Below are 25983 nucleotides of genomic sequence, written 5' to 3' on the forward strand. Positions count from 1 at the left end.
CAGAGAATTTACTATTGCTTGTGCCTCTAGATTTTGTACAACCCTTGAACTCAGACATGTTATGAAAGCAAGAGGAGCAGAAAATGAGGATGACTGGGAGCCTGGTTTATAAATTTTCAGTTCATGTGTTTAAATTTTAAATTTTATATGGCTTCTCGCCTTGCCCTATTAATGAACTTGTAGCCCTGTGTGCAGTCGCCATGGAGAGGCCCCCAGGGAGCCCTCCTGGATAGAGAGCTTTGTTATTCGTGTGCACACATACACCACCTGGACAGTCTTCCCTGGCTTTTTATTTCTGAGGCACATTTTCTTTAATAGTCCAAGGCTGTCAAAAATAAGGTTTTATTCATTTCAAGCCCAATGTTGGGCTCAGGATCAGTTTTGAAGAATGTTTGCTAGACTGATGTTGCTCAAAGGGAAGGCCTCACTCCTTGTGTGACTTTGTCCACACTTAGATTCCAGTACCTTCTTGCTTATCTGTCATAGCTCTGACAAGGGTAACGGACTCAGATTACCACAGAGATGAAGTTTGGAAGTAACTTAGGGGAACTCTGTTGAAAAAAAAATTTTTTAAAGTGGAAAAAGAAGTCAAAAAGAAGAAAGAGATCATTGACTCAGGAAATGGGATGGAAGTTGAGTATAAAACCATTAGAAAGATATACTGATCTCTACAAAGGATCTTTGTGTTGAAGGGTGCTTGTGCAATCAAAAAGTAAATGAGCGAGGGCAGTGCTGGCTCTCTCGCCTGCCACGTGCAGTGGGGGGGGGGGGGGTCATGAGCCATGAGCCAAGACAAAGATCCCCTGCGAGGAGACTTGCTCAAGGGGGAAATTTCATCTAGGAGTGCAGTTCTCCTTTCCTTAGTCCAACAGCCACTTAAACATTCATCATAATTCTACTTCTTAATAATATTAGTCATTTTATATGGACACACTGAGAGATACATTAAGCTTATAGAGTGGGTCTCCTGGGGAAATCTCCCTATTCATCTCAGACTACAGTGCTCAGATCAGATGAGCCCTTCCTAACACTAAACAGGGTCCTTGTCCACTTGTTTCTCTTTTGATCATGATAGAATTTGTCCATGGCCATGTTTTTAACTCATAGTTAAGTATTACGGCACTTGGTTAAATGGGGCGCTGCCCTGTTTCAATGTCAGGGTAGCTCACAGCTTGTTCTGGGTCTGTCCAGTCCCATTGTCGGGACCTTGCCTTGGGGTGCTAGGAATTAAGGGCAACTGAGGCTTAAGTCAGGTAAACAGATGCCCAGGAGTGAATATTATTTGGAGTCAGTTAACTCCCATGTTACAAAACATAGCATTAACTTTCTTCCTGTGTCTATATGAAAGGACATTGCTCTGAAGTAAATTATGCAAAGGACATAAGAGAAAGAGAAAAGCAATATTTCACTTACAAACACAAATCCAGAGATTTCTGGGGAATTTGACTTTACAAGTCACAGGTACTGCTTAGGGGAAAATGGTGATTAACCAGTTGGGGATGAGAGCACAGCGAAGTTAAACATGATCACAGAGGAATGGGAGTGCCTCAGGAGCACTGTAAATGGTGTGACCCAATAAACCTAAGCTCCCTGCGACATGGGAGAAAGGACATACCAGTGTTATCCTACAGGTGCTCCTTCTGCTGAAGCAGCTGGGGAGGGAGGCCTGACACAGCGAAGGAGGAGAGAGTCTTCCTGTGCATCAAGACAGTGGCTAAAACCCTAGGTACCAGCCACAGGGTCAGATGCAGGCCCACATGAGTGATTACAGTAGCTGCATGCTAACTTTAAGCAGTCTAATCATCAGAAAGGTGGTGAAGGGGTGATAGGCTCTTATCCTCTCATGAAAAGATTCCTACAAACTACAAAACAAATAAAACAAAGCCAAAAAACATACTTTCTAAAACTGTCTATTAGTACTGTATATCTAAAAACTTTTTTAATTTTTCTAGGAAATGCAGGTTGATTGTATGTCTATGCCTAGGAAAGCTATGAGGCCTTAGGTAATAGTTTAAAGATTCTGTTTCCTCAACATTTAGGGATCTCTAATACCTGTTTCGACACCAGCATTCTCTAGGCCATCTACACTGAGTACCTTAGACTGAGGTTCTGGCTGAGAACATCAGAGTCAGACATAGCAGTGTAAGGGGTGGAAAGAAAGAACAGGTGGAAGTAAGATGCTTGCTCTGCAGGTAGCCAACCCAGATTTGAACCCCAGGCACCATATATGGTCCAGTCCTGAAGTCAAATCAAGGAATAGCCCCCTGACCGTGGTGGGTATGGACTCCAAACCAAACCAAAACCAAAACAAAACAAAACTTCCCAGCTTTGAGACATGAAAGACCAAGAAATGGTTGTGGGGAGTGGTTACAGAGCCCAAGTAAATACTGAAAGCCCAGGAATCAACACAAGGCACACTGCAGCTGTCTTGGGGCCTATCGTAGCAGCCCCAAGTCCCAAGTCCCACATAATTCCAGCATGCCTGCACTCAAGCATCAGATGCTCCCAGATAAGGAAGGAAGGACTGCATGAAGCACTGTGTACAGGAGAGGTGCCTAGGCAGAGTCCAGATGTCAGAGCTGAAGGAAAACCCAGCTTCCTTATAATCACTTGACAAATTGCTTTCCAGTAAATTTGTGTTTTGCAAATTGATTAGAAGAAAACTGATTTACTTCCTCTGATACTCATCCCTTTCTCCCAAATTTCTGTCTTATTTTTAAATCACATTCTTTCTTCCTATTATCAAAACTGACTCTCCCATTGTCTTTATCTGATAAACTCATTAATATGGGGGTGTGACTAATTCCCACAGCTCTGGGCTCTACATTTAATGGTATGAAAAATCTGTAGAGGATGAAATCTAATAGTGACTATTAGATATTTTCACAGAGGAAATATCAGGTGAAGGGACCTTCCCACATGTCAAAATTGAGTGTGCTGATGTGCAAAGACTTTGTCAATTGTGCTCTGGATGTTTAAGGGTCTAGGGTGGGCCTGACCTAAATAGGAAGTAGGTGAATTTTCTCTTTTTAAACATGTGAGTGAGGCAATTTTAGCAAAATAATACATCCAATCTGTGAATGGACTAGTGAACTACTACTCCTAGGCAGAATATTTGTTTTGGAAAGAGTAAGAACAGTTAGGCAAGAGGTGTAGGGGTGAATATTCCTTTAGGAATTCATCAAAACCACAGTCGATGATGCTATGAGCATGAAATCCAAATTACAGCATTGGGGACATTGGTGGAGGAAAGGTCACACTAGTGGTGAGATTGGGATTGAGACATTGTATGCCTAAACCTCTACTATGAATAACTTTGTAAATCACAGTGCCTAAGTTGGAAAAAGATTGTTTTAACAGGAATCTACAGGTAACAATGCCTAGGAATTATAGGAGCCACAGTGAGGCTTCAGGGATGTTTGGGGATAAACACATCAGGGACCCATCAAATCAAATAAGTCCGGAGCCAGTTTCTTCACCTTGTTGGCAAGGGTCTTTATAATTAGAAGCCAGCAGTAGCCTGAAAAGGAGTATTTAAAACAGAGTTCATTAAAAGAGGAGGCCAGAAGGAGGAATGCCCAGAAGAGTGAATTAGTGTTAGAGAAGGAAGGTAAAACAAAACAAAAAAAAAAAACATAGGGTAAAGTTTGCTTACTGACTAAAATCATCTGCAACATTAAACCAGGACCTACTCACCCATCAGAATGTATGGTTCTCTTGTGAGAATTAGTTGTTGACTGTAAGTAGCACTCTTTGAAGTGCTGACAACTCTTGCCAGAAAGTTTCAAGCCATCTAAGTGCCAAGACCAAAAAGCCTAGGAAGTCTGAGAGTAATCAGCAGAGAAGCTTGGCTTCTACAAGGCGCAGTGAAAGTCAGTCTGAGCGCGCTCTAATTGATTAGAGAGCTCTGCCATTGTGGGCTAATGGTTGGGCCTAGAGATGTCTGTTTGCTTGGGCCCTTGCCCATCCCCACAACTTAAGCATCATCTAGTCTTTGGTCATATTTGAGACGCCAAGGTGGGCAAAGAGCTATTTTAATACTCATTCTTCCATTCAGGGAATCCTATACCTTAGTGGGTATTGGCATTTTAGTTATCATGGGATCTGATTCCAAATTTATCATTTTGCTAAATATTTCCTCATCTCTACAAGTGTTTTAGATACAGCAGAGCTCCTGCTTTGCTTTTTCTGTTTACTGCTATGAAAATTGACTCGGAGAAAAACAATATTACTTTTATTATGTACATTCTTAATACTTGGCCAAGATCTGAATTTCAAAGCCAGTCATTAGTTTTATGGGTTTGGAGGCTTAATTCATATCCAGTGAGTCTTTTCAACATTCTCTCTCTGTCTTGACTGATGTTCCAACAGAAGAGACTCAGGTGGCTGGCTCTACCGTCTGTTGCTGCACTCAGCCTCTGTGGTCTTCTGTCTCTGCCTGATGCCTCTCATCACAGCAGCCGACCTCCTGCCAGCCTCAGGGAAGCACATGAGTTGCCCTATTGACCAAGCTCCTTTCACCTCTCTGTCCCTCACAGAATGGGCTGAATGGCCTGCACCTGGCTTCTAAAGAGGGCCACGTGAAGATGGTGGTCGAGCTGCTGCACAAAGAGATCATCCTGGAAACGACAACCAAGGTACGCCTCTTAGCAGCTTGTCCTCAGGAACTAGAAGGCTTCTTTCTCTCTGAACTCAAGTGCTTGGGCTCTTTCTGTGCCATTGAAAACCTTGACAGAAAACCAGTCCTCCATGAGAGAACAACCCCCTCCTACCCGAAGTTCCACAAGTTCTCTTGTCCACCCAATCACTTGTCAGTTCTGTGGGCCCTGAAGTCACTGAAAACTCAGAACCCTTTTTCCACTATAACTTAGTGGGCTTTTATTTTATCCCTCACTGATTATCCATCTCAAAGTGAAGCCTCTCTGGAGGCTCTGTGATTCCTCTGCTTTGCTAGTCTGACCAGTGCCAAGTTCCCGGGATACCTCCAGCAGGTACCTGGATGAAAATCCCCCCTGAGCTGCCTTTACTGTGGGAACTTCAGCACATTACCAGTCAGTGTGATGCCTCTGTTTCCTCATCTGTATAAGGGGAAGAGTAATTCTTAGTGGAAGTATTGGTATTAAAATGAAATCTGATTCTATATAATATAAAAGACCTGATATCTGGAGTAAGTAGTCATTCACGACTGGCGACTTAGGGAAGAAGAAGATTCAGATCCCTCTGGTTTATCTTCCAGCAGGATTTCCTCTCTTGCTACTACTTTGGACAGCGTTCTTTATGCTTGGCATTTGGCAGACATATGTCATCCACCATTATCATTTCTTCCTCTTCTTAGCTCCCAACACATTATAAACACTTGTGACTTAAGTCCATATAACACTATCACAAAATAGATTCCACTATAGGTTGCAAATCTATATTTCTTATCCATGTACCTTATTTGTTCATTAAAATGAATGAAGCAGCTAGAATTTGAAAACAAGACAAAATAATCTCCCTCCCAAATTACTTCTATTTACTGAGTTAGTTGTGAACTTCCCCCTCTTCTCTTTCCTTTATACTTACCATGGCTTTTGTCTTGGGCTTGTCCCTATTGCCTCTTAATTTCCATGTGTTTGTTTAGTAAATGTGGTCTTATGCACAGCGTCAATATCTGTGCAAACATTTTGCTGCCTCACCAGCAGAACATCAGAACGTGGTGCAGAGAACAGACATAATGCATGGTTATGAAGTGAACTACCAAAATATTATGAAGGTAGAATCATCTTGAGGTAAAATTCTGTAATTTTCATGTCATTTTCTGCAGGTAAAAAGATCTCGTTGGTAAAATAGACTGAGTTGCTCTTCCTAAGTGAATATGGGCATTTTCTCCCAAACCCATGATAAAAGCCAATTGTTTCCACCCCACTCTTCCTGTGGATGCAGAGGCTGCAATTATTTTTCCTTCCGATGTACTCACCTGGCTCCCAGCAGTGTGCCAGCTGATGAGCCGTGTGGACTGGGGTGGCTTCTCTCCCTGGCATTCCCCCAAGAGCTGCAAAAACACTGTGCCTCAGCACTTTTATGCTTTCTGAATTTCTTCATTTTGACTGTTATTTTGCAAGTGATAAGTTGGTGTGTCTTTGTTGTTCATAGACATTTTATAAGCCAGTGTGGGTTCTGAACACCACACAGAGGGAGAGAAAAGGTGAGACAGTGTTCTGGACTCGGAAGGAGTCATGACAGATTGGAGAGCTGTTAACAGACCTCGCTGCAGGAGGAAGTTTCTTTAAAGAAGAAGGAAAAGAAAAAATCTATATAATTTACTCAATTGTGCTTATAAAATTTAAAAGCAAGCACCAAAAGCCATCTATCCTCCCATCATCCCATTCTGAGGCCAGAGCTCAGCATCTAAGAGGGCAGTGAACAGAGAAAGTAAATCCCTCCATTCTGCTCACTAAGCTCCTGTCTGAGCCAGGCCCCCTTCAGGAGCTCAAGCCCTCCTCAAAATGGAAAATTAGGTCTTCATGGGTCTAAATATAGCTAAGTCAAGTTTTCCTCCTTTGAGGGTAGGCTATTTCATCTGAGGGATATTTCACATGTCTCTCCCCCAACCCTCGGCCAGGCGCTCTTCTTCCTCAACTTCCTGATGTGTGCACACTTGCTCAGGGAGGGGCAGACTCATTCCCAGGGTCTTTCCTCTGCTCCTGTTCTTTACCAGTGTCACCCTCGACCCACGGCCAGAGTTCCACATCCTTGAACTTCCCTCCATGTGGCTTATAATCAAGACACTGACATGGTGGGATTCCAGGCAGGAAGGGACAGGAGGAAAGGAACGTTCAGCATAGCATTCTGAGGCTAGGAAACATGCTTACCATCTGTCTGTGTCGCTCTATGTCAGACCCATGCGCATGCCCAGCAAGTGTGTGATGGATGAGTGAGTGGACACACGAGCTCCCCTCTTTGAATTGGGGGGTTCTGGTTTCCAGAGCAGGTACTTGGGTCAGCAGCCTGTCCTAACAGTACAGCAGTGAGTTGGACCCAGGTGTGAAGGTCTCTAAATGTAAGATCTTTCGATTTCCCTGAAGGGAGAGTGGGGAGGATTAATGTTTATACATTCATTTCTGGCCTTCTCGGAGGAATGCCTGAAAAAGAGCCCTTCTGTTTCCCCAATGGAACTCAGGGGGAAGGAACTCTGTGACAAAAGTACAAGAAATAAAGTTCTAAAACCCAAGAGTCTCAGGGTACTTCTGTGGGGCCACCCGCTTGTGGTGGCACCTGGGGCAGTAGAGGCTGTGCCCAGCTGTTCAGCTCTGCCTCGGTGGAGGTGCTTCTCTCCCAGGTGACCAGCCACCCAGCACACACCCTGGATTAGTTTCCTAAGGTAGATTAGGGAAGTATTGGTGTCATTTCATTTAAGATGATGTACCACTTGAATAGAAAAACCAAGCAGGATGTCAGACTCTCGAGGAGCAGGGAACAGGTAGGCCCAGAGCGGCCCCTTTCCAGCCTCCCACCTCTATCCTGCTTGACAGGAGTCTTCTGCGGGGGCTCGTCCTGCTGCCTGTCTCTGAGCAGGGAGCCATCAGAGTCTCTGGGGAAATCCACGCTGACCCACCCTGGCCCTCCAGCCTGGCCAAGAAACTCACACCGTCTTGGAGTAACTCAAACTGCACCCTTGAACCCTTGTGTAACACCAGGATGAATCCAGACTAGAGTGTCCCACCATCTGAGAACCTTCTTCCAGGCTCTTAGTCTTGGTTATCCGTTCTCTGATTCTGAGAAATTTACTTCAGACTATCATGCCGCTCATTTGTTCTAATGTCTGTACTCTCCTATCTTTGGGGGGGGGGGAGTACTTGCTCAGTATAGAGGTTTGCTTACTTACTTCTCCTTGCCATTTTTCTATTTCTTTGCCCCCAATTTCCTTTATGATTTTCTTCTTTTCTCAACATGCATTTTATAGTTCATATTTTATTATCCTCAACTTTTACCTATTTCTGCCCTTGCCTTGGCTGCTGATTCTGTGGTCACTCTCCGACCCTCCATTCTTTCTCCCCTTTACTTTGGTCAGTAGGAGTTACCACAATAGACTCAGGGTTTCTGCTTAACTCCTTATGCCCGTGGGGAGGGCATGCAGGCTGGGCCTTGCGGAAGTCTGCCAAAGGCCGTGTGTGCTGAGCACTGGGTATACCACATTAGTGGAGAGAAGTTGGGTTTTTATTCTTTCAGACTTTTTTTTTCATGGTGAATAGGGAGAATTTTTATTTAGTGCTTACAAAATGCCTGATGAGTCTCTCTCTGTCTCTCTGTTTCTCTCTCTATCACACACACACACACACACACACACACACACATACACACACACACACACATACACACACACACACACGTATATTGTCTAAACCTTGTTCCTCTACCTTTGAGAGTCACTTAGCGGCCCAGTAAGAAATCTCTTTATTCCCACCCCCCTTGTGTTTCAGAAAGGGAACACAGCTCTGCACATCGCCGCTCTCGCTGGTCAGGATGAGGTGGTCCGGGAGCTGGTCAGCTATGGTGCCAATGTCAACGCCCAGTCCCAGGTGACGGTTCTGAAGACTCCGCCTCTCCCCTTCTGTCACATGGCGTCTCCTGCAGGGCCTATGTTCACTGTGTAGTTGTGTCTAGGTGTCTTAGCGATGCATCTGCAAGCAATAGCAAAGTCACCCTTTATCATGTCTTCACTCTATCACTGCATGCACATGAAAGCTGACCGTTAAGAGTCCCTTCTCTGTTTACTTAAATGGGCAAATAATATGCTTACTTATGAGCAGTTTAAAAAAGAAGCTACACAATGGGTTGTGGAGAAAGTGGGATTGATGAAGCAGGAAATAAAAATAGAGGATCCGTGAAGGGCCAAACGCAGACTCAGCCCCACCTGTGGCCTTTGGTAATAGTCTTACTAGACCTTTAAACAGTGGAAAATTTGTATTTTTTTTTCAAAACTATCACAGTAAAGAATTTCCAGTAACAACAAGTCTTACAATGGAGATGTTACTGGTGCCTGCTTGAGCAAATCAATGAACAATGGGATGACAGTGACAGTGACAGTGATAAATTCTAAAGAGAATAGGGATTCTTCTTTCTTCAGAAAAAGAAGCCCAGAGATAGTCCAGGGAATTCCATGCCCTACAGAATATAGGCAGCCCAGAAGTATTATAAAGTAAAGCAGAGATTGTGCGCCCAGAGTTGGGGCGTGGGTCCAGAGTGAAGTGCACGTACAGGAGAACAGATACAGACAAGCTATGAGAACTGGAGATCTTCCCTGTGAAAATAAGGTGAAAATAAAATGAGAGAGAATTGTCTTCACATTCAGATTTTTCACTGGTTGCATTATCTCTCACTACTGATGACTTATTCTGTCGGTTTACAGAAAGGCTTTACACCCCTGTACATGGCAGCACAAGAGAATCACTTGGAAGTGGTTAAATTTTTACTGGAAAATGGAGCTAATCAAAATGTAGCAACAGAAGTAAGTACCCGGGAAAATTGTGTGGAAGCCTCACAGGTGTGTGCGCATGCGGGAAGACTGGGGGCAAGGGGGTTGTCACACGATTGCTAATGTAACAGGATAGTATTGCTGACCCTATGATCTATGCACCATTGAGTTCCCTCAGGCTCTGCAAGGAAAAGAGACGTGGAGTCTTAGTCTTGAGAAGTCCTGTTTTGAGACATGTGCCAGAAAAATGACATCGGAGTATGTCGCTTCCACTCTGCCCGACACTAAGGGCTGATGGAGAATGGGGTGACAGGTCAATGCTAGAATGTAATAAGATAGCACTTTGCCAGAAACCCACTGAAAATCTTTAACAGGTCACTTTAGTTCTGATCTGTGTTTAGTCATTGGTGTAATGTTGAAATTAGGTTAGATTGAGCCAAGCTAATCTCAACCTCTCTGACCTCAACATGGAAGAACTCAATGATGACATGACCGAGATGCTGTTCTGCTTTGTTTATGGGATGGTGGCCCTCAGAGCACAGCTGAGAAGGTCAATCACAGAAGCTCAATATTAGGGTTTCTACATTTAGTGGGTGTTCAATACTGCCCACAGGAGTAATAAATACACAATCCTGTCATAGTTCAGGCCCTATCCTGACACCAACAAATTGGATAAGAGAAAGCTTCTAGAATCTAGTCAGACTGGTTACTCTAGCATCCACTTTACAAAGAAAAAAATCAGAGTTTTAAAAATTGCTGTAGGCTCATGAGTGTTCAGAGAAAGAAAGGAGAGCTGAGAGAGGCTTCCTGGAGAAGGTGATATCTACACACAGCTTGAAGATTGGGGAGGGCTTTGAAGAACAGAAAGCTGCAGGAATGTAACTTTGCGCTTCAGGCCCCCTAAGATGAGCCCTAAGGTGTAAAATTTTGTCCTGCCTTGAGGACAAGAGTGGCCAGATGCATGCAGAGCCCGTAGCTCTTTCTTCCTCTCTGCCCAGGATGGCTTCACTCCCCTGGCCGTGGCTCTGCAGCAGGGCCACGAGAACGTGGTGGCACACCTCATCAACTACGGGACAAAAGGGAAGGTGCGCCTGCCCGCGCTGCACATCGCAGCCCGCAATGACGACACCCGCACAGCCGCGGTGCTTCTGCAGAACGACCCCAACCCCGATGTGCTTTCCAAGGTAAGGGCAGCTGCTGAGAGACTAGACAGTGCTGGGGACTGTGGAGACCTGAGGGACCGACAGCAGCCCTGACCAGAGATGCTACCCCAAATGTGCACACAGCAGTTCCCACTGTCACCTCAGTGCCACCGTGTACAGCCCCTCTTGGAAGCCCCCGCACACACTGAGAAAATGTGCTGAAAGTGGAACAGAAAAGGCTTCCCTTGATCCAGGTCATCCAGAGAAGTGCCTGGCCCAGCAGGGATGGAGTCCGAACAGTGGGACGGTGGAAGTGATCAGGCCTATGGTTTTATGCCCTTGTGTTTCACCACTTGGTGGAGAGATGGAAGAGTCTGACCACGTGGGCATGAAAATGTGGACAGGCTTTCCAAGGGCACCTGTGTAAAAGCACTGAGTTGACAGGACAAGGCCAATCCCTACCTGTAAATGTGGTCACCTGTTAGTTACCTCTTCTGTACGGGAGACAGTTTGTGGCATCATTTCCATACCCCAATCCCCTCCCATGTTCACAGGCTGAAAATATGACTCAGTTAGACAAGGTCATGGATGGAATGGTGACAGCAGAGTCACCAAAAGTCACCTTAGGCCACCAGCTGAGTCATGGGAACCCTTCAAGAGGCAGAACGAAAACCTGAGACAAGGGCATGGATCCATGACACTTATTATTCATTAATGAGGATTTCTTTGTAAAAAAGTCATTCACATGTGTGGGAAGATTTGCCATGGAATAGAATTACCCTTTGGGGTAATTCTAGTCTGTGGTTTTTGGTTTGTTTGTGTGAATCACAAATCAAAGAGTGTGTTCCCTCTCAGCCACACAGAGCCAGTGCAGGGACTCCTGGCAGTGCTCAGACGCACTCAGTGCCAGGAATCCCACAGCCCTGCACATGCGAGGCACATGCTTCGTCCCTTGAGCACATGCCTGGCAGGGCCTGGCTCCGAGACTTTGATTATAACTGGCCACAAAGTATCAGCTGTCCTCGTCAGTCCAAACTGGCTTCAGACCTGACAAGCCGTGTCTGAGGCAGTGACAGTAGATAGTGTGTGTGTGTGTGTGTGTGTGTGTGTGTGTGTGAGTGTGTGTGACAAACTGTCCCCTCGGTTTTGTCCCAGACTGGATTCACCCCCCTCCACATTGCTGCTCACTATGAGAACCTCAACGTGGCCCAGCTACTCCTCAACAGAGGCGCCAGCGTCAACTTCACGCCACAGGTGAGGCCCCGGGCAGCCCTCACCGAGCTGGACCTCAGCACCCTGGGCCACCTTCATCCTGCCCATGTGCCTGCAGATGAGACCACCCTGGTGTCTTTTAAGGCTCCTCCTTGGCAGGTTTCTAACCCCTGCTTTCTGTTGGCCCACTCTAGAGTGGAGCCTCGTGGGCAGGGGACTAACACTGTCCAATGATGCTGATTCTCAGGGATCTGGCCCACTTGAGGGTTGGGGGCTTGGGAGATCCACACACCATCGGATCCTTATAGCCTTGTCAAAAATCCATAGGTTTTGAGTACATGCCTAGAGCTATTGTTGCAAAGCAGGTGGGAAAGCGCTAGGTGGGGGCATGCAGAACACCCTTTCCAGAGGAAGATGCGGCACCTGACCCCCGACCCCTGTCCCCCCAGAATGGCATCACCCCCCTGCACATAGCCTCCCGAAGGGGGAACGTGATCATGGTGCGGCTGCTGCTGGACCGAGGGGCCCAGATCGAAACCAGGACCAAGGTGGGTGCCAGAGGGCCTCAGACGACATCGTGCCAAGGGGGCTTCTTGGTGGGCTCCTGGGGACAAGCTGGTGACGGTCCCCTGTCTCCCAGAACAGCGCTGAGGAGCAGGGAGGCGGGGCAGGACAGGACTGCTGGGAGGAGGGAGGGGAGGCCTCAGACTGTTCTGACAGGGGCCTTTGGGGCGCCCTGTGTTTGCCTCTGTCTTCTAAAGGATGAACTGACACCCCTCCACTGTGCAGCTCGGAACGGGCACGTGCGGATCTCAGAGATCCTGCTGGACCACGGGGCACCTATACAAGCCAAAACCAAGGTGTGTGCTTCCCTTCTGTGAAGGGCATCTTTGGGGCAAGATTCCAGGTGAGACCAACCTGGGATCCAGTGCCACTGCTGAGAGAGCGAGATGCCTATCCTCCAGATGTAGCTTGTCCACGAGATGCATTAGATACACGCTTTGTCCCATGCCTGTCACACAGGAGAAACTCAGAACAGCTCTAATTATACAGCTGACAAAGCTTTATGAGGGTCAAATATTCAGTATTTTCAATTTTTCAAGTGATGATCTCTGTCAAACAGATTCAACATTGCATTTTAGCAAGAAAGCCTCCAGGGAAGATACACAGATAGGCAGACTTGTTTCCATAAAATCTTGATTCACAAACACTGGCCACAGGTGAGATCTGGCCTGCGGCTGAGACGGTCTGCTGTCACAGAGACCTGCCCTTGTCCTTCTCATCCCCGGTGTGGTAAAGAGAAGCAAAGCTCTTGGAGAAGCCTCCAGAGCTGGGGCCAGCCTGGAGTGAAAGGAGAGAGAGAGTTCTCAGCCCCTTCAAACAGAGCGAGGCCTCCTTCAGTTCCACAGTGGATCTTGAGTCTGACGGGGTGACGGCTCTGCCACCACGCTGGGCTCCAGTCTGTTCTTTGAAGTAAATCTAGAAGGTGGGTGCTTTAAAAATGAGAACAGAGTTAGGCCCATTCCTGGCCACTCAAGAGGTTTTCTGTGAGCAGTTTTCTGTCATAAAATTACAGCACAGTCTGTAACCAATGGATTCCTGACAAATAATTAAATAATTATGCCTGCACGCAACAGATCGTCTCTAGCTTAGGGCATGACTCCTGGTGTCAGAGGACGCTGTGCATGTACACGGTGTGTGTGCGCATGCGCATATGTATGAGCGCGCATGTGTGCATGTACGTGTATGTGTGCATATGTGTGTGCATGCATGCATGTGTGTGTATGTGTGTGCATGTGTGTATGTGTGTGTGTGTGTGTGTGAGAGAGAGAGAGAGAGAGAGAGAGAGAGAGAGAGAGAGGAAACTCTGTTAAACCTGTTTATCTCTCCTTTAATCCTCCGCCCGTGACTCTGTTGCTGTGTGGCTCTGAGCCCCTCCTCTCTGTGCCTCAGTCTCCTCCTCTGGAGCGCTCTCTCTCCCTAGGCACTGGGTTGGTCACAGAGGATGACCGCCAGAGGATGGAAGTGCATAAGAAAGTGAAAGCCTTGGGGCTGGAGCTCCAGTACCACGGATTGGGTGTTTGCTTTGCGTGCAGCTGGTTAGACTTCTATCCCTGGCACCCCACATGGTCCCCCACAAGCACCACTGGAGTGGTCCCTGAGTGCTGGGAGTAAGCCCTGAGCACTGCCAGGTGTGGCCCAAAAAAACAAATAGGAAAAAATGAAAATCCTTGACTAGTGAAGGTTCAATTGCTACCAGCAATTATATTATTAGGTCAGGAAATTCTCAATGTTTTCCCACAGAGGCACTATATTTAAACTTACATAAATGTTCCTAAGTTATTAAAGGTTTTATATTAGCCAGATGATTAAGATGGGGCTAACAAGGTTGGCGTGAAACTTCTTCGCCGAGAGCTGACTTCTCAGTTGGGGAAGATGGTCCGACCTTTCTCAGGGCACTGGGCAGTGACCAGCCGTCTTCTAGGGCTGCACAAGGGCACGTGCTGGTGGCCTCAGCGACAGAACCGTGTGCTGTCTCTCCCTCGGGGGCTGGAAGTGCAGGTCCAGCACTGCCACACTGAGCCTCTGCTCAGGGCTGGGGGAGAAGCTTCTGCTGCCTCTCAGATGTCTGGGGGCTGCTGATGGTGGTCTTCCTGTGAACACATCCCCTTGATCTCTGCATTAATCCTCACAGGCTCTTCTCCTCACATGTATTGGTGCCCAGATCTCTGTTGCATGATTCGGGGCCACATCACGAGCTCACCTGACTCTATCTGCAGTGACCCTATCTCCAAATTAGGTCCTATTGTAAGCTCAGGACTTTGACATGGGAATTTTCAGGGACACAACTATTTTAGGGAGGAGAGGGAATTGGGTGTCATCCAGCAGGGCTCAGAGGCCACCTCCAGCTAATTGCCTGGGTGTCATTCCTGGTAGTGTCTGGGGACCCAGGCAGTGGGCATTAAACCCAGACTTCCAGAACTCAAAGCACGTGTCCTGGCCCACAGCTCAGGTCCCAGGGACACAGCTGTAACGCGACACTAACCTCTGTTGTCCCCGGTGTGGCCCTCCCAAGGCCAGAGCCTGACTTTCCGCTGCTGCCCGCCTGCCTGACCACCAGCTCTCCCATGTCTAACTGCAGACAGTACCTAGATATGTCTCGAGGTGCCACTGCTGCCCTCTCAGTAGGACCTCCAGCCCCCATTTGAGCTGCTCCTCGTCGGGGTCATATCTGGCAGTGTCAGGGCTTCCTCCTGGTTCTGTGATTAGGGATCACTCTGAGTTGGGTTGGGGGGACCATTTGGGGTGCTGAGGAGCAAGCCTGGGTGCTAGGCTAACTGGAGCTCCCTATGATCCTACGCTAGCTCTCAGCCACCCCCTTTCAGCTTCCTAGCAAAGACAGGAAGACCATTTGCTGAAGAATCTTTTGCTGTGTCACCTGGAAGCGCCTGTCCCCAGGTCCCTATTCATGTGGCTTCTCTCCTGCATGCACTGTGCCCTGACCTCACACAAATGTGTCTCTTTCAGGTCTCTGCCTACTAACCCATGCACTTGCTATGGCCAGGAATGTGTCGGTTCTGTTTTGACTTGCAGAGTATGTGATTGAATATGACTAACATCCGTTCCATGCTCATCACTGACTGACTGAATATCGGGTTGTGTCTGAATGAGGGAATGTGTGAGGGCCCTTCTATGTGCTACACATGTTCAAGGGCCTGCAGAGCATTTAATGGGTGCTTGGCTTGGTTACTGATCTTAATGTGTAAGTCCACACACCTAGAAAGTTAATTACAATTTGGCAAATCTACAAATGAGTTTTGAGCTAGGGGTACAGACGTTTCTAAAAAGAACAGCAACAACAACAACAACAACAACAACAAACTAACAACAAAAAACCAACAGACCTCTAGTGTGGCCAAAAAAATTTTGTGGAAGGAGCGGTCAGTCTAGAACTGACCGTAGGCCTCAGGAGGGTTGAGAACAGAATGTCCCCCACCCATTCAGCACCACATGCAAGTGCCACGAGGGAAGCAGTAAAGCTTGGGGCTAGAATTACAATCCTGAATTTCCAGGTTCATTTTCTTTGTGATTGTTTGGTTTTTCCTCTGCACCCAGAATGGCTTATCCCCGATTCACATGGCGGCTCAGGGAGACCACCTGGACTGTGTCCGACTTCTGTTGCAATACAGCGCAGAGATTGATGACATCACCCTGGACCACCTGACCCCACTCCACGTGGCAGCCCACTGTGGCCATCACAGAGTGGCTAAGGTCCTTCTGGACAAAGGGGCCAAGCCAAACTCCAGAGCCCTGGTGAGCGGGAGGTTTGGAGTGATGCCAAGGGGGCAGAGGGAGACAGTGAGGGCTGTAAGGCTGGACTATGGGATAGGACATAGCCTGGAATTTGGTCCCAGAACTGCCTTCTAGGCTTATGGCCCAGGAAGCATTGCTGCCTGCTAATGCCAGGAGGCCTGGCAGCATGCCAGCAGGAAGGAGGGCCATTTCTGCACCCCCAGCTTCAGCAGGAGGGAGGGCCATCTCTGCACCCCCAGCATGCCAGCAGAGGGAGGGCCATCTCTGTACCCCAAGCTTGCCAGTAGGAGGGGGTTCATCTCTGCACTCCTATCATGCCAGCAGGAGGGGGTACATATCTGCACTTCCAGCATGCCAGCCTGTGTCACCTCCTACACCCACAACCCAGTCACAGGCTGAGTCCAGGATGGGTTTGAGGTCAAAGTGACCTGATCACTGGTTTGAGGACATGTGTGTGGAACCAGGTCCTGAGTAGAGTGACTTCTTACACATTCCCTGGACTTTTTTCAACTTCTGCTTTGGGCTTGGTAAGATGGCCTGGGATAAGAACACACTTTTGCAGTCTTACTGTTTACATGGTAGTTTAGGTCTGAAGCAAATTCTCTCCAGGGTCATTGATTCCCTTCCTTCTTCCCATCAAGGCAGCGTTTGGACAGTACATAGCAGAGCCAATCCCCAGAGGGGAATTTCCAGACAGAATGGCCTCCTCAATACCATGAACAAAAATGGCTTATGCCTTCACTCCCTTGAAAAGCTTTTATTGAGCACCTGCTACATACCAGACCCTGCGCCATGGTTGTTGGAGTTTCTCTATCACAGTACTATTAACAGTTTGGGCCTGATATTCCTGATTGTGTAGCAGTAACCCTACTACAGTGCTTCTACCCAGTAGATGGCTTATTAGCTCTCCCCCCTCATTGTGACTATCAAAATTGTCTCCAGACATTGCCAGATGTTCCTGGGGTAAGGGATGGGTATGTATGTTGGGGGGAGGTGGGCGGGGGTAAATCCCTCCCCCACTTTGAGAAGCACAGTCCTAAGGGCTTAGGTACCAAATGGAGAAGCCCTGCCTTGTGGAGTTCTACTCTGGCATATCCCGGTGAGCAGGGAGGACAGGGAGAGATCAGCTTTTGGGACCATGACTCGCTCAACAGAAGTATAGAAGTATAGTGTCCTTATGAGTCTCCCATAAAGTAACTTTTTACAGTTTCTTTCGTTGTTTAGTGCACCCCAACTTATGGTTGCTCTTTTTAAAAGGAGTCATAACCATCAGTTTTGGAAATGTGTGCTGAGTAAAATGAAGGCTGTCTGCCCCTTTGGTGACTTGCGGCAAAGGCATTCCAGCCTCTGGGACTTGAAACCAGGCCAGAGACTGCTTGGAGTTAGCAGGGTGGGGTGTTCCCCAGACAGTGCTTAAAGCCCTGCTTGTCTTCTCCCTTTGCGTGGGCTGCAGAATGGCTTCACCCCCTTGCACATTGCCTGCAAGAAGAACCACATCCGGGTCATGGAGCTGCTATTGAAGACAGGAGCCTCCATCGATGCGGTCACTGAGGTAGGACGAGCCCTGGCAGTCTCCGCCTTCGCCAGTGCTCTTGATAGTTGTCATTTGGAACTAAGGTGGGCTGGAAGGGGATCGCATGGGCAAAACTCCGGACACTCACGGGAATGGGTTAGGGGACGAGGGAACATGTGTCAGGACTCAGGGGGCTTTCTAATGTCAGAAGCCTTTTTCTGAGTTGCGAAAGCAGGCAGAATCCCTGGGCAGTAATTTTCTCCTCCAGCCATTTTTCTGGAAGCAAAATCCCATCTCTTTTGCTCCTTGTTTTTGGAAAGTCCCCCTGAAGACTCAGAAGAACCCAGGATCTCCAGGGAGGGGGGTGCCCCCTCCCCTCACACTTTCCTCGTCTCTTGCAGTCTGGCCTGACCCCGCTCCATGTGGCCGCCTTTATGGGGCATCTCCCCATCGTGAAAAACCTCCTACAGCGGGGGGCTTCTCCCAACGTCTCTAATGTGGTAAGCCTCAGGGGACGGGACTCCAGGGGGAGGTTGGGGGACAACCACAGGTCTTCATGCTGGGCCAGAGAGGACCGCGCTCAGAAGCAGGGGAATATCCATGTATTCTTACACCTTCCCAGTTAAGATTGTCACACATCTGTAAGTCCTGACAGTTTTATTTTGGACAATAATTTGGGAACTTCTGTAAGTGTGACTTGGGAATACATTTACATCTCCAGACAGACCTTAGCTCCGGTGTTTACTTTGAAGTAAGCTAGAATGCACACACGTGCCCCAGCACATGCCTGCATGCCCGCACTCCAGGCAGCAGGCTCTTGCTGGAGCAACTCCACCCCTTGGACAGAAATCTACCAAGCTCCTCTGGGCCAGCACTCAGGAGCACTGCATGTGTCCTTGTAGAGTCCCAGCATGGGTTAACTCGTCTATGATTTTGCTGTTTGACAGAAAGTGGAGACGCCTCTACACATGGCAGCCAGAGCAGGGCACACAGAAGTTGCCAAATATCTGCTCCAGAACAAAGCCAAGGTCAATGCCAAGGCCAAGGTGAGCTCTGCGGGGGCCAGAGAGGTCCTGGGGTGTGAGCGTGCCAGGTGCCCTGCCATCAGGGGCTGGTTGCAGGCTGTGTCTCCAAGGTCCTGCTTGTCACTGTGACTGTTTGTTGGGACTCAGGTTGGTTTGGCGGGAGTTCTGAGAGGGCTGGCGTATTTGCCTCAGAGAGGTGTGTTTTAGGGCAGCTGACCTGCAGAGTTTGTTCTACTGAAACGGTTGTGGTGGCGGCTGTGAATGTGTAAGGAGAGGAGGAACTGTGGTCCTGGGGCAGGAGGGCCTCCCAGTGGTGCTCAGGGCTGACTCCTGACAGGGCTTAAGGCCCCAGATGGGCAGCCAGGGATCAATCCCACATCAGCCACGTGCAAGGTTAGCACCTTACCTACTGGACTATCTCTCCAGCCCACAGTGTGGAATATTTAGTTGAAATGATTATTTAAATATGATTTAGTTGAAATAATAGTGGTTTATAAAATTATATAGTTCTCAGGCACTTAAAGGCTTATAAAACAACATCTGTATTCATTTTATTCACCATTAAAATGTCTAATTCCGTCCTTCCCCAGACTGTTGAGTCTCTTTCCATACTTCCTGCTCTGCATCCCTTCCCTATGAGAGGCAAGTATTTGAAGGTCGTTTCGTTGAAATCAGTCAAGTTGAGTCAGGAATTACTTCCTCTGAAAAGCAGCAGTTGTGAAAGGCGAAATGAAGTAAAGTGCAAATAGCTGCTGAGTTTGCCAGGTGCTTGATTTTGGCCACAGTCTGACTTTCCTACCCTACAAGAGACTGAAAATTAGGACCGGTTTTTCTTTTTCCTTATTTAGATGCTGTGATTTACATATGATTAGCATCAGTGCTTAGCATCTATGTTGCTGCACCACCAGTGTCAGCATTCCTCCCCCCTCGTGAAGCACCCCCACCCACGGCCACCTTTGGTAATCTCAGTCTTCAAGTCTGCTACCAAAAGCCAATCCTCATTCCCTTACTGTGTTTCATCATGTCCCACGTGTGTGAGATGCCACTCGGTGCTGGTCTGTGACTCGCTTTGCTCAGCACAGAAGCCCTCTATTTCTATCCATGTTGTAGAGAACTGTAGGATTTCATCTTTTCCTGTGTCTGAGTAATAATCCACTGGGTATACAGACCATGGTTTTTTGATTCATTTATCTGTTCTTGGGTTGTTTATAGACCTTGGCTGCAGTATAATGCTGCAATGAACATAGAACTACAAATATCTTTTTTATTTGTTTGTTCTTTTGTTTTGGGGCCACACCTTGTGATGCTTGGAGCTTATTCCTGGCTCTGCGCTCAGGGATCACTCCTGGTGGTGCTCAGGGCACCATGGATGCCAGGGATCTAACCCGGGTTAGCCGTGTGCAAGATGAGCGCCTAACCCACTGTACTATTGCTCCAACCCCTGAAAATATCATTTTAAAATCAGTATTTTGGGGTCTGTGAGGGAGGCATAACATAGAGATGCCTCCTCTGAACCCTTTCAGCATCAGAATAAGCAAGAAGGGGGGAGGGGTCACCTGCAAAGTCATCCTCCCTTCTGGAACTTGGTCTTCTCTACGACCCCAGGAAGATAGAAAACCGAATAACTTTCCATGTTAAAGACCTGATCTGCTCAGACATGACTTGGGATACTATTAGCAGCCACAACTTATTGAGTACTTATTGTATTCCAAACACAGAGAAAATAATGTTGTTTGTTTTTGGCTTTGGGGCCATAACTGGCTGTGCTTGGAGCTTACTCCTGGCAGTGATCAGGGGGCCATATGTGGTGCCGTGGATCCACTGGGATCCCCAGAATGGTACCACCTTACCTGCTGTCCTATCAATCCCGCCCTTCGGAGAAAGCATTTTATAAATATCACCTGCTTGATGCTAACCATAGCCCGTAGAGGTAGATACAGTTATTCCTATTTACAGATGAGATGGCTGAACCTTCAAACAATTAGATAAAAATAACAACGAACTTGAGATTTTGTTTTAAGGAATACATAAAAGAGAATGTTAATTTCTGTAATTCAGACTCCTTGCTCTTCACCTTAGGCTGTGTGACCTTGAGAAAATCACTCACCCGCTCTGTGCCTCATTTTCTTCTTTGAAAATTGGTGTACCCTTTTCTTTGTGTCTCTCCTATTCTAGGATGACCAGACCCCACTTCACTGTGCAGCTCGCATAGGTCACACAAGCATGGTGAAGCTCCTGCTGGAAAATGATGCCGACCCCAACCTGGCCACCACAGCTGGCCACACGCCTCTGCATGTCACAGCCCGAGAGGGCCATGTGGAAACAGCTATGGCCCTTCTGGAAAGGGGAGCCTCCCAGGCATGCATGACCAAGGTACAGCTGCCCTCCTGACACCCAGGAGCTCCAGGTCTGCACGGGGGGGGGGGGGGGGGGCCGGACCCTCCTGCCTGAGCCCCTGTGCTGCCCGCAGCAATGCTGAGAAAAGCGGGAGGGAGAGTGCCCCCTGTATGTGAGTCTGGGGTTCTGTGTCCTGCCCAGAAAGGTGGTGAAGCATGTTTCTCACCCACTCACCTCACTGTCCTTTATTTATCAGGAAAGAGTGATGTGCTTGGTGGTAGTTCTAGAATAGTCAGAGCGTTGGGTCAAAAGAAGCCTTCAGAGTCAGCCCTGACTTCTAACGAGCAGTCAGGCCCTGTAGCCCTCCTGGAGAGGTGGGGGGTGTCCTGGAGAGGGGGGTCACAGCTGAGGTCAAGGGCTAGCCCCCTTATTTTACTGGCACGTCCTTTCAGGCCAGTTAGTGGGGGACTCCTGTTTGTTGTGGGCCTTCTCGGGGGTCGCTGCCTGGCCAGGTTCTGATGGCCTGTGTTTCTCCTCAGAAAGGGTTTACCCCTCTGCATGTGGCGGCCAAGTACGGGAAGGCTCGGCTGGCTGAGGTGCTGTTGGAGCGAGATGCACATCCGAACGCCGCTGGGAAGGTGAGCTCCCGTCGCACCTCTCCCCTGAGTGCAGAGCCCAGGCTCACCCGCTGATTTGGGAACAGCATCTCTGCCTGCGTCGATTGTGGCCACTTTGGAATGGGCAGCTGGGTGGGGATAAAGGTCTTGGGGAGCTGCAGCCCCAAGAATAGGATAGCCCCGGTCTGGCTGCTTAAGCACTTCAATGAGCAGATCAGACTAGCCTTGGGAGGGTTTTGCTTATTAAATATTTATAGGGCTGGGCCTCACCCAGAAATGCTTCAGGGCTACTCCTGGATTAGTGCTCAAGGATCACTCTCAGTGGTACCTGGGAGACCATAATGCAGTGCAGTGCCAGGGATTAAAGGGGGGTCAGCCACACATACAGCAGCCTTCACCCTCCTAAGACCTCTCTGACCCCAGGATGCCTTTAAACTGATTTTACATATAATTTTTAAAAAATGATTGGGATCCAGAAATAGTGCTGGCGGCAACTAACAGACTCTCCATAGAAACACAGCTGAGTGAAGGCTGTTCTTGTCCGTTTCCCCTGCAGAACGGCTTGACGCCCCTGCACGTGGCTGTCCATCACAACCACCTGGACATCGTGAAGCTGCTGCTGCCTCGGGGAGGCTCCCCACACAGCCCCGCGTGGGTGAGTCATGGGAGTCGCCCCTCTGCTCTCCTCTGGGAGAGCTGTTTCAGAAGCTGCCCGAGTGTTTGGCTTGGGGTTTTATTTTTACCTCAAAAATCTCGCCTTACTTTCACAAATGCTACTGCATATAATTGCTGCTATTCAGGGACCAGGAGTGGGGTGGGAAGTGGGTAATACTTCCTAGCAGCACACAGGTGGGCTCAACACTGCACATACGTGTCTGCTGACTCTGTCAGTTGCGTCATGGGTCAGCATGCCAGAGCGCGGGGATCATGAGCTTCCCGACAGAGATTCCCTCCAGGTTCTGGCCTGACAGGGACTCAAGGCTATAGATGAACTCGCTGAGTCCTGAAACAAGAGACTGTGATGTGGATCGGAGCCAGGGATGGGGCAGGCAGGAGGACAGAGCACCCCGACGCCACAGAGCTGGTGAAGAGGACACAGACTCCCGCCCGGCTGCACAGGGGAGAGGGTCCGTCGGGTGAGCAGATATGCTGCTCCACCTCGGTGCACAGCTGACACCTGCAGACGCCAAGGCTGCCAGCCAGTCAGGAGAAATCACTGAGTTCCTCCTCCTCCTCAGCGGGATGCTCATCTGAACGTCCCAGCACCCCGTTCTGCAGGCTCGGCATCTTCCAGACACGCCCCTGGCTCCTGGGCTCACGTCCCTGCTGTTGTAAGGCGCCTCGTCACTCTGTGCGGGGAGGGAGCATATGGCCCTGCTGAAATGTGCCTTACTCCTGCCTCTAAAAATAAAGCGCCGGACTCCCCTCCTCCTCACTCGGCTCTTATGTAAAAGCGGAGGGAGCCAGGGCCGTGGTATTTAAAGCGTGCTCTCTCCACCACACTTATGCAGATGGGTTTGTTTCCATGGCAAAAAATAGTTTCCAAAGGAGTCTGGCAATTTTGTAGAATTTCACATGCAGCTCTCTCTGCACCCAAACCCAAGCCTCCCCTTTCTAATTCTGATGCTAATGTTGTTTGAACGTTTCTGCTGATTTCTCTCCAGTGTTCATGCCTCTGGATGAGCTCATTTCCTTGGGAAAAAAGAACTGCTAACTGGCACAGATCCCACCCTGAGCTCTCTGCCTCCCTGCCTAGTGCCCTTGTCCTTGTCACCCAAGGAGGACAGCCCTGGGCATAGAAAGTTCAAGGGCAGACCTCATTCTGAGACTGAGAAACCCTTCCAGTGGGGGTTGCCCAGGGTCACCCCTAGGGCAGTCTCAACCTTCTCCTTGGTACCTAGCCACAGTCACCCAGCACCCAGGATGCCTGATTGCTCCTCACGAGTAACTGAAGCAGGTCAAACTACTGCGCTTGTGCCTGAAGAGCAGCGATGCCTGCCGGGGGCTGACCCTGCCTGTGGCCCCTCCCTTCTCCCTCCACTGAATCAATCCTCTTTGTTTTCTCTTTCTGACACCTTACAATTGTCATTTGGCTTAGTTCATTTTCTTATCATCAAAATGCCAATCTTGTTATAGGAGGAACACAGTCTCCAAAGAAGAATTTAATTTTTCTCATAACCTAATCAAAAAGGAGGAACACTTGAGTGAACAATCATACCTACTTATTCCGAGAATGACTTTATTTCTATTGAGGTAGCAAGCATGCATCAGATGAGACAAACGTCAGGTGTGCAGTGTTGTGCTCCAGGGTCTGTGTGTGCCATTGGGGCCCCCAGAGCTACATTATGACTGGTCCCCACCAGCTTCCCCCTTTGTCTCTCCCGCCCACCACCATCCAAACCTCTGGGTAGCACCAATCTGTTTTCTGAACTGAAAAGTTTGCTCTTGTTTTCTTTGCTGTTTACTCTATCCAACATTTGCATGTTATTTGTCTTTTTCTAGCTTATTCCATTTACTACTATCCCTTTAAGGCCCATGTATGTTGTCACAAACGTCAGTATTTCATGTCTGTGTCAGAGCTAAGTAGTCTTCTGTTGTGTTTATATGCCACGTATTTATCCACTGTCTGTTTGGGGACACTTGTGCTGTTCCTTCATTGTGGCTAATGTTCAAAATGTTGCCAAGTATAATGGCATGTGCTTTTTTAGTTTTATGCTTTTGTATTGCTTGGTTTATATTCTGAAGTAGATTAGCTGTATCAGATGGTAGTTCTATTCTTATTTTTTAGAAAAATCTCCGCTCTGCTTCCCATGGAACGCTCTGGTATCTCTGTCAGTTTGCATTCCCAGCAGTACCCACATACTCTCAAAGAGAAGGACATTTTAAATTTGATTTAATTCTGGGTAAATTTCAAATATTTATTTCCCATGAAATAGACCTTACAGATGGGCCTCAATATAATTTTCCCTCCCTTCTAATGAATAAAAGGGATCCTGCTAAATCAGGAGCCCCTTCCACCCCTGCGTTTCCAGAGATTTATTCTGGCAGAATCAGAAATATGGCTTCCAGTACGATAATGGCTGGGAGGATAGATTTGTTTTTCTGGGGCAACCAGAAGAAGACAGATCAGGGTGGTGCCAACATTCCATCTGCTCTGGAGCTGCTGAGCAGAGGCTAGGAGAGGCATTCGTGGGCTCAGAAGCCTGGGGCCTGGCGTCCCTCTGAGCCCCGAATGCTGGGAGGCTGAACTACTCAGTGCAAAGAGACCTGGTAGAGATGCAGGCTGTGGTCCTCCCTGACCTCAGTCGGCAATCTGCATTTCACAAGTTCCCCAGCAGTATCTATGCATATTGCAGGCCTTCTTCTGCTCAGAAGCCAGTTTGGTTTATCATTGAGCCAGCAACAGTGACCATAGGTAAGATGCTTAGTCTCTTTATTCACAAACTGGTAAATAGCAAGTATGCTTGCCTTGTGGTTGCAGCAAAGCTCAAAAGTAGGTGGCAGACAGGGGTTTCTAACAGTAAAAGTAGACCAAAGGTGATCATCACCTGTCTGCAGTGGGGGAGACAGAAAGGGGGAGGAAAGAAGGAACTGGAAGCAGGGAAGAAACGCCAGTTAAACCAATGGTACCCCGTGATTGACTGACAGTACTTGGTCACCAGCTCCTTCTCATTATCTAGTCACCTTGTGAGGGCTGGCCATGCGGCTCAGCTGTCTGTGAGGTCTTGAATTCTATCTTTGACTGCAAAACCGAAAAACCTTTGTGAATAGCACACTATAAAACTTGTAAAGACATTACTTTTGTTTTGTTTTTTGCTTATTTGTTTATTTTATTTTGATGTACAGAGCTTATAATAACAGTTTGGGGCTTTCAATGTTCCAACCCCAAACCACCAGCTATTTCTGCATACTTTGACCAATGATCGAGAGTTCCCTTCCTTTCTCCACCTCAGTGGCAAATGAACCATTCGTCTGCAGTTAGACATCTGGCTTATTTTTCTATCCTAGCTATTTTACTGAGCACTGCAATGAACACAGGTTAAAGGCATTACTTTTATACCTTGGTTTTGGAATGCACTTTCACATATATTATCATATTTGGTTCATCTGAAACTGAGTAGAGAACATGATAGTTGTTATGTACTTGTAATGGAAAAGGGGAGTGGAGGGGAGGGGAGGAAAGGAGAGGGGAGGAAAAGGAAGGAGAGGGGAGGGGAGGGAAGGGAAGAGAAGGGAAGGGGATGGGGGGAGATAGTCCAGAGGTAACTGACATCATTTTCCCAGTTACACAACTAATTCAAGAGGCTCATGGATAAAAGCCACCTCCTAAAATTCCTTGCTAGATACATGTTTTTAGACTACATGG

The 25983-nt window shown here is 48.0% G+C and overlaps 1 protein-coding gene across 7 annotated transcripts in view; it reads left to right on the top strand.

Moving 5' to 3' along the window:
- Positions 1 to 25983, top strand: part of ANK1 (ankyrin 1) — a 222875-nt gene that overhangs the window by 140447 nt on the left and 56445 nt on the right. For all 7 annotated transcript variants that reach the window (XM_055144529.1, XM_055144521.1, XM_055144484.1 and 4 more), the window contains exons 3-16: positions 4539 to 4637; positions 8463 to 8561; positions 9392 to 9490; positions 10456 to 10641; positions 11755 to 11853; positions 12261 to 12359; positions 12573 to 12671; positions 15928 to 16125; positions 17579 to 17677; positions 18040 to 18138; positions 18586 to 18684; positions 20839 to 21036; positions 21540 to 21638; positions 22174 to 22272. In XM_055144529.1, coding sequence (XP_055000504.1) covers positions 4539 to 4637; positions 8463 to 8561; positions 9392 to 9490; positions 10456 to 10641; positions 11755 to 11853; positions 12261 to 12359; positions 12573 to 12671; positions 15928 to 16125; positions 17579 to 17677; positions 18040 to 18138; positions 18586 to 18684; positions 20839 to 21036; positions 21540 to 21638; positions 22174 to 22272 — 1671 coding nt within the window. The remainder of the gene's footprint in view (positions 1 to 4538; positions 4638 to 8462; positions 8562 to 9391; positions 9491 to 10455; positions 10642 to 11754; positions 11854 to 12260; positions 12360 to 12572; positions 12672 to 15927; positions 16126 to 17578; positions 17678 to 18039; positions 18139 to 18585; positions 18685 to 20838; positions 21037 to 21539; positions 21639 to 22173; positions 22273 to 25983) is intronic.

Source organism: Sorex araneus, chromosome 1 (genome assembly GCF_027595985.1).
Source record: "Sorex araneus isolate mSorAra2 chromosome 1, mSorAra2.pri, whole genome shotgun sequence".
In the NCBI taxonomy this organism is placed as follows: Eukaryota; Metazoa; Chordata; class Mammalia; order Eulipotyphla; family Soricidae; genus Sorex; species Sorex araneus.